General features: G+C 42.4%; 1 protein-coding gene across 2 annotated transcripts in view; it reads left to right on the top strand.

Annotated features, from left to right (window-relative positions):
* Nucleotides 1-12,576, top strand: part of MIPEP (mitochondrial intermediate peptidase) — a 375,213-nt gene that overhangs the window by 34,063 nt on the left and 328,574 nt on the right. For both annotated transcript variants that reach the window (XM_029602546.1, XM_029602547.1), the window contains exon 4: nucleotides 4,859-4,945. In XM_029602546.1, the coding sequence (XP_029458406.1) occupies nucleotides 4,859-4,945 (87 nt within the window). The remainder of the gene's footprint in view (nucleotides 1-4,858; nucleotides 4,946-12,576) is intronic.

The raw sequence follows: 12,576 nt of genomic DNA, 5'->3' as shown, positions 1-12,576 counted from the left end.
CCGCACATTTTACTTATCGTGCGGGAATGACTAATAGGGCCATCAACATGTTGCGAGCGTATTAGTCTCGGGGGGGGGTGGGGGGGTGGGGGTGGGGTTGGACACGCTATTTCCCCTTACTGAATAAGGGGTAAAGCTAGCGCGGCGAAAACACGCGTCCAAATGCCGGTTAATACTGTAATGTATCGGCCTGTAAGTTTGTACCTGAGGCAATGGAGGGTAAAGTGATTTGCCCAAGGTCACAAGGAGTGACAACAGGACTTGAACCCTGGTCTCCTGGTTTATAGCCCACTGCTCTAACCACTAGGCTACTCCTCCACTCCAGTTAGGTTTATCCATTTTAGTCGGGGCTGAATTTGTGGGGGAACTGAGTTTGACCACTTCTTTTTAGATTTTAGAGACAGAGCGGAAGAGCTTCCAGTCCCTCCCCTCCAGGTAGCCTGCAGGGAAGAGGGAGGTGAGCCTGGAGCAGAGAGAGCAAAGAGCAGCCACTCTGCTCCCTCGTTCAGCCCTTCCCCCTTTTGTTGCGCAGAGAACGGGAGGGGAAGCTGCGATCCTGGAACAAACACCGCGGCCTCTGAAGAACAGACACACAGAGGGGGATGGGGTAGCACTAGCTTGAAACTTGTGACCAGTAATTCCAGTCATCAAGGCTTCAACCCTGGCTACTTTGCTACTGCACGCAAGTTTCAAACTTGTGCTAATTCATCGCCTTTTTTGTGTCTGTTGCCCTGGGCTTAATTTCTGAGAGAACAGTCTAGAATGGTGTTCTGCCAGTTTTTACCCAGGATCTGAGGAAGTGGAGCAGAGCTGATGGAGTCAATCAGTTCTAATGGGTGAAAAACAGCTGCAGATGGGGCAATAGTGGGGGCTGGGGATGGAGGATCACTGGGGTAAGGAGGAGAAAGAGTGTGTTCAAGTATGTGATGGGGATAGTGCGGGGCTGGATTTAAGGTTGCAGTGCCTTGGCGATGGATGCAATTTTGAAGCTGTGCTGGTACATGGCACTATAGAAAGCAGAAGCTGGCTTCTCTTTGGCTTGGATGTTTGGTGCCTTCAAAATTTGGCACCCTAAGCAAGTGCTTATTCTACCTATGCCTAAATCCGGGCTTGGGATAGTGTGTGTTTGGGCCCTGGTCCCACACCCACCCCATTGCACATGTCACTGCTGGCCCTGACCACCTCGTTCCCCAGCTCCACAATCCCACTTCCTTTTTATCTACAAATTAAGCCCTGATTTTAGTTTCCAGTGTGTATTACTCCTGGGGGAAAATTTGTGCAACACGGACTGTGCCTCCCATGCAAAATTCTGCATGGGAACCAGGAGCTAGCAATCCATTCATGTGGCTGAAAAACAGGAGTCTACAGCTGTGTCAGCTCGGGCGACCGGAAGGAAGGAAGTAGTATCAGCCGAGTGGGCTGGGAAACAGAGTCCGCCAGGTCAGCCAGGGATGAAGGTCTCAGCCCATAATGGAGGAGTCCGCAGCGGTGTCCTTGGCACTGGTCCTGGCCCGCAGTGGAGAGAGCAAGAGAGCCAGCAGTTGGGGGGCGGGGAGGAAACGGTGAGGTGGGAGAGCTAGGGTGTGCGAAAGAATGAGGTGGAAGGGTGTGAGCAGGGGGGCTTGAGGGGGTGACTGCTTTATGGTTTGAGAGAGCTGGAGATCCATTTTAGGGGATGTGGAGAGAGGAGGAGAGAGCTGGGGGTCATGCTGGGGATCTTGCTGTTTAGTGGGTACAGATGTAGGGCGGAGCAGAGAGGGAGAGAAAGTTGGGAGGGGTTTCAGGCCTTGGGTTGGGGGGGGGGGGGTCAGACAAAAGCTGAAAGTACAGGAATGGGGAATGAGATAGATGGGGGAGAGAGATCAGACCTGGGGGGAGGGGTTCAAGATGATGGGGAGGATCAGTCCTGTGGAGTGAGAGCTAGGGAGGGATTGAGCCTGGATGGGGGGAGAGAGCAAGCTGTGTGATCAGGGGAGGGAGAAAGCCAGGGCTGGAGGGGTGAGAGGTTTGGGACAGATCTATATTTGACCGGCTTAGAGACCACTTTAGTAAGAGATATCAGTCTAGATCTTCAGAGAGAGAGAGAGACATCTTAATCTGGTTAGCAAAAATGACAAGAGGTGGGTGGAACCTTATAGATTAAACCAATTTATTGAGACATGAGCTGTTGAGGACAGAGTCCACTTGGTCAGATATATCAGTCTGGTATCTGATCTGTAAATAGTTGAACATATGACCTTGGACCTTGGTTTCTCACTATTCTGTGGTCATGGCAGGAGCAGAAAAATCTTCCGCATTCCGTGGAATGCGCAGGTCCCTGTAGTATTGCTGTGGGATGCTGGGGACTGGGGTCCAGTCTAGTCTGGTCAGGAAAATGCTGCAGCCGCCAAACCTCTTTCTGTTTCTCCTCCCCCACCGCCATAAATGTGCACTCATCATGTGAGCACGCCAGGTCGTGTCCACTTTCTCCTCTGCCGGCTGGGCCTGACTGCTGCTTTCAACCACCGAACCCTGTACATCCCTGCTGGTGAAAGCAGGGTTGGGCCTAGCTGTCCGATGTGCTGTCTCTCTCCTCCTCCTCCTCCTCCTCCTCCTTGCAGTGAGGGGATAGGGATAGAGGAGATGGGGTGATTGTGAGAAACAGTGATAAGGGAAAAAGGATGGGGGGGGGTGTAAAAGGGGGAGAGTGGCTGGAGGGGAAATGGGGGGGGGGGGGGGGTTGTGATAGGTTGGAGGGGTTATGGGAAAAGGCTGGGAGGTGGGTGTATGGTGGGGTGTTGTGTGATGAGGGACCGGGGAGATAGGTTGTGTGTGATATATAGGGGTAGGGGGGGTCAGGGTTTGGCTGGGGAAGGATGGATGGGTGTGCGTGTACATGGGCAGATGGGATGGGCGAGAATAAAATAATTGGGGGGAGGGGGGGAGGGTAGGGATCAGGGATTGGGATGTGAGGGGGAGGAGGGCTGGAGCCATGGCAGGGATGCTTCCCTCTCTTTCTAGCTGTACACCCCTCCCCCTCAAGATCTCAGGACTTCTTTCCATCCCCATTTCCAGTCTTACTTCCTTCCTCTTCTGTCCCATCCAATCCTTCCCACTTTCCCATCCCCTCTTTCCTGCCCTCCTCTCATCCCCTCTTTCTTTAACTTCCCTGCTTTCTCCGTCCCTTACCCTCTACCCCTCCTGCCTGAGATTCCTTATTTCCCTCCTCTGAGGTTTGCGCTCCGCATCTCCAGATCCCTTCCCCTCCTTCCTCCCCAGCACCGATCACTATCCCTTTTGCACTGGTAAAGAGACACAAATATATCCGAAAACGGCTTTGTCTTTAAAGAAAAAAAACTGTCTACAATATTTAAATTGAAAATATATGCAGAATTATGCAAATTTGCTACGTAATTGCCACAGGGAAACCGGAGGCTCTGCATATGACTAGGGATTTGAAGCCTGCTCATGAGATGAGTCTCTTATTATGTGCCAAACAAATCCGAGTCCCTTTAGCCACCCCGTCCACCCCCTTTCCGTGATGGGAGAGCAATCAAGAAAATGGGAAAGACTCTAATTCATAGCTGGAGGAGTAGGAGGAGAGGTTTATTTCCTCATTTTATCTTTTTGAGAATGAGCTAGTGGTGGCGGCACATTAAGCGGCCTTCTATCACCTTAATAATTAAAGGAGATTAACAAGGTTTTTTTTTTTTTTTTACATCATTACCTATTAATAGTTAATTCCTTGTCATAATATGATTTCCAAGATTTAATTAGTAAAATAAATTTGCTTCCAGTTGCAGTGATTTGTCACTGGTTAGATGACAGCTTAATGACACATTTCAAACTTCAACTATACTGCATGAACTGCACCCACACTCACTGCTGTAAAATCTGCACTGCCTGCTGCACAAAACTGGAGGGGGTCACTGTCCGTGGAACCCCCTTTTGTAAAATGACCACATGGCAGGCAGCTCGGGGCTGAATCTTGATTGCAGCTCACATTTTTCAGCAAGCAAAGTTTTATCCATCCCTTGTTTCACTTCTCCACCTCTGAATCGGCACTCTGCTTTACATATGATGTGTCTCAAAGCATTTTTTTTTTTTAAACAAGAAGTTTAACTCTCCTCTCGTGGTTTAGTCAGTTTCTGTACTCTTGGGTGCCCCCAGCTGGTTTGAATGACAAATTCACAGAGGAAGGGCAGAGTAAACAGCACACACACACAGAGAAATTGCGACAAAAATAATGTGTGGCAAATAATATCCTGGTCAATAACAGTTGACAGCAGAAACTTTTTATTTTGCATACGCACACTTCAGTTGTGCAAAATACTCAACTCATAAATAAATTGTAATATGTAATCGAAGGACAAAATAACACAAAATGCTATTTGTAGCTAAAAGGAAAAGAAGGAAGCAATCATAGCCTGTGACCCAGATGCTACACTTGATCAGAGCCAAGAAGCTGAGAAACTATCAAGTTTTTGTGTGCTTGCTTATGTGCTCAATGTTTAATTCTTTTGCTGTGGCCAGAGAGCAAACAATCCCATGTTTCAAATGGCAGTTCATTGGCAGTGTGTTAATCCCTCCATATTGTACAGGTTCTTAATATCAGGCAAAGATCCAAGAATGGACTGTTGTCAGACTGCTATGATGTGATTGTAGCCAGAAAAGATCTCTGTGCATATAAAAAGAAAATGTACCAGTGTTTTTCCTGAGAAAAACGTTCATCTGCATAAGAAGTGCTGGGCTTGATGGACCCTTGGTCTGATCCAGTATGGCATTTTCTTATGTTCTTATGTTCTTACCATATAACCGTGATGCTTTGCTTTTTTATTTAGTCAGCAGTGGGGGTGACCTTTTCCATTTAACATTACAGGCTCAATACTAATGTAGAGTTGTATCAAAGTTTGAAGCAATTGCTGTCCAATAAAGAAACTATGGATGCCCTAGATCCAGAAACCAGGTATGCTTTCTGCATTTTATTAATACATTTTGGGCTCAATGAACTATTGATAAAGATAACTGGGAAGTATTGAAGTGGAGTTTAGAGACAAAATGCCTACAACAGAATGTAAATCTTTTCCTAGGAGCTATCAGGAGACAACAGAGTGGCCATTATCTAGAGCTGCCAGCCTCCAGAAGACTAAATATTATTATTATTTTTTTAACCAGTAAACTTGAGCACATGTGTCTTATAACTCATGGAACACTCTACCTTGAATTTTAGATTTCATTACTTGCATTTTCCAAATCTGAGCTGTGGTTATTTCCATGTCCAACAGGACTTACAATCTCTTGTACCTTAGATAATAGAGCAGGAGTAGGAAACTGAGGTCCTGAAGTGCCACAAGCAGGTCTGGTTTTCAGGATATCCACAATGAATATGCATGAAATATATTTGCATACAGTGGAGGCAGTGTATTAAAATTTATCTTATGTATATTCATTGTGGATATCCTGAAAACCAGACCTCTTTTGTGGCACTTCAGGAACGGAGTTGTCTATCCCTGTAATAGAGGGTGAAGTGAATATCACAAGGATTATCTTTGAGAGAAGCAGAATTCAGATCCTGGCTTCCTTGCTTCTCAGCCTGCTGCTGTAACCACTAAGCTACTCCCCTCTGCCACCACATAGACTACATGAAACCATGAGTAAGACTAAATGATTGATTTTCCTAGTGGAACAAGATAAATAGTGGAGTGCCTCAGGGATCTGTAATGGGGCCAGTATTTAACTTATTCGTTAACGATCTGGAAAAGAGAACAACTAGTGAAGTGATCAAATTAATTTGTAGATATGAAAATATTCAAAGTAGTTTAAAAAAAAAAGTGGACTTTGAGAAACTGAAGAAACATCTTGCCTGACGGGATCTGGTCATCTAGATGGCAGATGAAATTTAATGTGCACATGTGCGAAGTGATAGGATTATTTTTCCTTATGCCTAAGTGTCAGTACACTATGCTGGGTTGCATATCAGGAGTAACCACCCAGGAAAAGGATCTTGGCGTCCTTGTGGGCAATACTTTGAAATCCTGTGTGGTGGTGGTGGTTGAAAAGATAAATAGAATATTGATAATTATTTGAAAAGGAATAGAGAATAAAGCTATGAACATCATAATGCACCTGTATCTATCCATGATGTGACAGCAACTTGGGTATTGTGTGCAGTTGTCGTCGTCCCATTTTAAATAAAATATAGCGGAACTAGAAAAGGAAGGGCAATAAATATGATAAAGGGGCTGGAATAGCTCCTGTATGAAGAAAGAATTGAGAAGATTAGGGATTTTTAGCTTCAAGAAGAGAGAACGGGTATATGATGGAGGTTTATAAAATCATAAGTGATGTATACGGGTACATAGGGAACGGTTATTTACCCTTGCAAAGACTAGGGGACATTCCAGTAAAACAGTTTAAAACAAATTGGAGAAGGTGTTTTTTTTCACTTAACATACTATTAAGTTGTGAAATTTGTTGCTGGAGGTTGTGGTTAAGGCAATTAGGATTGTTGGATTTAAAAGGGGTTTGGATTAGTTTCTGAGGAAAAAGTCCATAAACAATTTATTAGCCGGGTAGACTTGGGAAAACCACTGCTTATCCCTTGGTGTGAGCAAGAAGGAATGGATTTACCCTTACGGATCTACTAGGCACATCCTAGTAGCTTAGATTGGCCACTGTCGGCAACAAGGTTCTGGGCTCAATGGACCTTTGACATGACTCAGCATGGCACGTCTTATGATCTTTATGTATATTTAAAATTATAAACTTTGCAAAATATTCTTTTTAGAGTTTAATAATTTACTGAGTTTTTATTGCTTAAATGATTTTATTTTTTATTAAGGATAGAAGAAAAGACTATACAGTGTGGAGGATTATTTCAGAATGTTATATGCACAGAGGAAATGACATAATCGCGACATGGTAGCAGCATAAATCGCTGGCTCCGTGAGGCTGCTTTTCTAAAAGCAGATATTTAGCTTCTTGCATTGCAATCTGGAGCTGTGAATAAGAGATCTTACATGGCGAATCGCAAAGAGGCCGTCCATCTCCGAGAATTTTCATTCACAGGAGCTGCGGCTTTGCTGAAGGAGGGAGGCCTAGAATGCTGTGAAGATCCTATGGTAAGCTCTGAGTCTGCCAAGTTAGAAGCAGAGACCAGATCAGCTGAGATTGGCTTGATAAGGCCAGATTTCTTGGGCTGGTTTGCTGAATTAAGCAGCGGTAAAGCAAGAAATACAAACTGTCCTTGGGGAAATGAGGTGCAAAGTTGCTGACCTGGGGCAGAGAGTGATCGATGTAGAACAGAAGGCTGAGGAACAAGCAGAAGTGACACAGCAAACAAGATACAAGAATTGCGGTTGGGTCAGCAGGAGTTACTAAATTGGAAGATTTGGAGAACCGCTCCTGGAGAGGAAATAAACGAATTCGGGAAGTACCTGAGAAAGAGGACTTTTCCAATAGCACCCAGGTTGTGAAAGATATATGCCGGTTCCTCTTACTGAAAGGATTACCACACGAAACCCCCCCCCCCCCCCCCAAAGGTGGTGATGAACCTTTTGGGGAAAGCTTTACATAATAAACCAAGAGATATAATAGCCTACCTCCACCATTTTCCAGTTAAAGATAAAATAATGTGTGTGGGTAAAGGCATGGGAACCATCACTTGGGAAGATAGACCTGTCGAAATCTTTAATGATGTTTCAGCTATTACTTTGCAACAACGCAAAAATATGCAGTCTCTCACCAATACGCTGAGGGCGGAGAATGTTAGGTATAAAATGGCTATACCCATTTGGCATTTCCTTTACGATCAGCGGAAATAAATCACAAGTGTGGTCTGTTGAGGAGGTGGCTACAGTCCTACAAAAGATGGGCAATAAAGATGAAGGATCAAGACACAGAGACCAAAATACAGCAATGTCATGAGCCATCTTGATGACACCGTGTCTGCAAAGGGGGTAAAAGTCTGTGAAGAAACTCAATAATTTGCAATTGTGGGATCCAAATACTTCATATAAGACCCCCCAATAAGGGGATACTGTGCAGAACATTTTTTTTTCTGTGCTCTCTTCTTACAGATGCTTGGCTTATCTAGGTGTTGGAAACCTGGTGGCTAATTCTGTCAGTGCCAGCTGACACTGTTTTGAAATGTTGGAAATTAACAGTTACTTGAAGTATGATAATTCTATTCCTATTGTTATGAATGAGGGGCTGGATGCTTCATTTGTATTATTTTATGTGTTAAAGGGATGTGGTCATCATGGGGTGATGTCATTCCTCCTGGGTAGTGCACATGGGACGTGCATGATTATATCTAGTTTGGATGGGATATGGGAGGCTGGGGGGGGGGATTGGAAGGTGGATGTGGGATGAGGAAATGGTTATACTGTATGGGATTTAGGTTGTGGTAGGGGTCCTTATTTAATGCTGTCTTTCATATGGGGAGATGGTTGATGTTAAATTTGTTTCTCTCAATGTGAAAGGTTTAAATTCCCCTAGAAAGTGGCAACTATTATTTTAATGAAGCTAAAAATGCAAAGTCCTTAATATTTTTTTTTACACAGGAAATTCCCAGAAGTAGGGATGAACATTTTTTGAAAAATTATACCTGACAATATTTCTTGCTTCCAGTCATAGACATGGTGGGGTGGGGATTGTTCTCACATGCTGTACAATATGAGCTGTTAGACAGCAGGAAGGACAAAGAAGGTAGATATCTAATTATAAAAATACGAACGGGCAATATAATAGTCACTGTGATAAACATTTATGCCCCAAACACGGGATAAGGGAATTTTTATTTGAAATTAGGTGAACAACTGAGTGATTTCATTGAGTGTTGTGTGTTCTTGGATGGGGATTTTAATTTGACTTTAAATAGGGCACTGGATAACTCTCATTCTCAGGTGGACATGCTTAAAATGCAGAGAAATAAGCTGAAGGTTTTGGCTTCATCAAGGGGTCTGGCGGACATGTAATCCTTCTCGTAAAGAGTTTACATATTTTTGTAGGGAACACAATCCATACTCTCGTATTGACTTCTTTTTTTCTTAATAATCATCGGCTGTCTGCATGTAAATATACAATTGTGGGAACTATCACATGGCCGGATCACGCACCTAAAAAAGTGGGGTCTTGGGCTACTCCCAAAAGAAAATGATCAGACATACTGGAAACTAAATGATTCCTTATTACAAGATCTACATTTTATGTACAAAGATAAGGGAACATGTAAGAGAATATTTGTATTTTAATGATAATGGAGAGATCTCTTAGCAGATTCTGTGGGATAGCTTTAAAGCTGTCTTGCAGGGTCAGTTGATAGCCTTAGGCCACGGCTGTTAAGAAACAAAAAGAAAAGTCAGAATTTATTGCAAATATTAAGACATCCATTCACAATACCGAGCAACACCACCTCAAAATAACATGAAAAAACAACAGGAGAGGGAAAACCAAATATATTCAAAAAGTATATATAACAAAAAATAATGTAAAACTTATTTTTAAAATCTAGAATAGGAAGAGAAGTGTTTGTAATAACAACTCTGACTAAGTCTTAAATCACACAATAATATATTTATTATACTGAGTATAAGCAATGGTATACGCAGGAAGCAAAGGTATACTTACAACATGTACATAGCACATCTATGGTCTGGAACATTTGCTTAATTTTTTCTTTTTGCAAGCTCTTTTTATATACATTTTCTGTAAGCTAATTGATAACTACTATTTGTCCCCAAACCACAAGATTTCAGTTAACCTTGCTGCTAAGTGCAGCTACTCTTTGTTCCCGTTTGATCTTATCTTACTTCATATGCACAAACTTTCTTCACAGATACCCTTTTTCAGATCTGTTATCTTCACAGATACCCTTTCTCCGATCCTTCATCTTCTTATCTTATGCTCATCCTGTGACTTACTTGTTGACGTTTCACCTGGATTCTGCTAATGTGTGTGTTACTAGGCCATAGTTCATATGTTGCTTTGCAAAACTAGGCCATAGTTCACCATAGCTTCTTCTTCTTTCTTCAGAGCCTTAATTCATTTTGAGGCCTCTGGTATTTTTTCCATCAGTATGTTCTACAATCCTCCCTTGAGCCAGATTGACTCTGGCTCACATTAGGTGTCTTCATTCTTCACACAGGGGAACAGCATAGAGACTAGGGTTTTCTTCTTTGTATCTGTGGACACCTCCCTAGGACCTCCCTTTTTAACTGCTCTCACTTTCCGTTTCCCAGCTATCATCTGTACTGATTGTGGTTTGGATCATTCTAGTAGTTCTCAAGTTTATATTGCTATACGCTATCATATTGGTTACTGGTTTTGGTGTTGGCATCTTTGGTCGACAATATTGTAATACTGAACAAATACATGGAATACAAAAACATAACATTATACCTAAAACTAGTAATCCAAGAAAAACTCCTACTATCCCCTTCAAATGACTAGATAAGTTAGAAAACCAGGAGGTTATGGAATCCCACCAAGTTACTGAGATTCCTCCCTCAAAATCGCTAACTTGAAGTCTAGCCAGTTCTTGTATCTTTTGCATTGCGTTGTAAACTATATGAGAGCGATTAACCACTACTGTACAACATTCAGAGCTATTAAGTACCGTACACAATCCGCCTTGGGCAGCCAATATATAGTCCAGACCATGTCGATTATATGTAGAAACAGTAGTTAATTCATCTACCGTGTCTTGAAGGGCTTTAAGGGTGATTTCTAATTCATGCGTGACTACATGGAGAACAGATTGTAGTCGCCGAATGGCCATTCCCAATTCAGCTGCAACTGCAGGTTGGGCAAATGGTAACCATGAGGTATAGCTTAATGCGTCCAATCTAGTTTTAGTTAAAGGGTAGGTGGAGTTAATATAATCCAATGAGAGTTGGATTGCTTGATCTTCAGGGACAGCTGAGGGAACACTCCTTCGGGAGCGGGTATGCATAGGGTGATTTAATGGAATAATTCGAGAAAAATAGTTAAATGTAACTAACACACAAAATTCATAGTATGCAGGGAGTTTGAGGAAGACTATTCCATCACACAACCAATAATGTCCAACATAAAGATTTGCAAAGTTTTGTATTACGGTATCATTGCTATTGTCATAAGGGCCATAAACAAAAGGAGATTTATATTTTCCTAATACACTACAAGGAACCAAAGATAAGTCATTTTCAGATGAACAGTTATTGTCTGCTATGTTGAAGAGGTCACACAGACGTGGACAGACAGTGTATGTGGAATTGAAAGTGTGTATGTATTGGGTGTCGGTGGCTACATGTACAATCTTGGACAGATTTGCTATACATGGAAGGCAACCTGGTGGAGGAGATGCAGTAATATGTGAAAATGTGCAATTACAGCTTATTACAATGTCAGTGAAAGGGGTGCTGGGTAAGATGGTTCCCTTACGAATAATCCATGTTGTATTGTATGTGGAGTAAGTATAGTTGCAAGGAATAGGGTTCGGGGAAGTAACATTACTAAGGCAAAGAAAACCATTTTTTGGTAAATCGGCTGTAAGTGGGGGAGGTTTGGCATTACCCAAATATTGTGTCCATGTTTGTCCTGCTAATGGATCTATGGTCATATTGTGTGGTCCATTATCTTTAAATCCTAAAATATGGTGTAATGGAACTGGAAAGGAAATGGCTGGGACATGTGAATGGGCTTTTTGATGTGGAGTACAGACGATACAATCAGTAACATCTGCTGGAAGAGTTTTTACTAATTCTTGTATTGTCTGTACCCACAAATTTGTTAATCCTGAAACAGGGGCCTGTTGGAGAGGGAAAGAAGTAACAGGTGGCCATGTATACGTTAGTACATATAAACAGGTTAGTAAACATAACATTTTCATTTCCTGCAGTCGTCAGTCTACTTCAGAGAGAAAAGATAATGCAACAGTCCAATTATAGTATCGGATTAAATGTCCGTATATCCGACAAATGTACCCAAGTGGAATGTTTAGATAGTTTAGCAGCAGTATGGCTGAGGTCTGTGATAGTGAAAGGTCCAACGTATATCGGATCCTTCCAAGTCTTGTGGGTGTAATTCTTTCGTAGTACTTGATCACCTACTGAAAAGGAAGCGCAAAAAGATTGTTTAGGAACCTTTTTCGATTCAGTCTGTATTAGATCTGCTGCCATGGCTACTAGGGGCTGAACTTTTTTCCAATACTCTACTTGAGTATCAGTTTGTCTTATTCTCACCGGATTCATAATCCGTCCTGTCTGTAATTGAAATGGAGTAATCTCATGGATTGTACCTGGCGTATTCCGTATATTCATTAAGGCCAATGGTAATACATCCAACCAGGTATATAATTTGTTTGTTTTGTTTTTATGTAATGCTGCTAGCAATACCCTCAATTTTGTTTTCAATATTCCATTATATCGTTCTACCAAACCATTCGAGGTTGGCTTATAGACTGACACACGTCGATGGATAATATTACAGATCTCTTGTAATTCATTCATAATTTGATTATTAAAGTGTGTCCCATTATCAGATACAATTTTGATCGGACATCCATGGGCTGGTAAAATTCTATGTAAAAAGGTATCAATAACTACATGAGCTGTT

Source organism: Rhinatrema bivittatum, chromosome 5, assembly GCF_901001135.1.
Source record: "Rhinatrema bivittatum chromosome 5, aRhiBiv1.1, whole genome shotgun sequence".
NCBI lineage: Eukaryota > Metazoa > Chordata > Amphibia > Gymnophiona > Rhinatrematidae > Rhinatrema > Rhinatrema bivittatum.
This window is presented reverse-complemented; position numbering and strand designations above follow the sequence as displayed.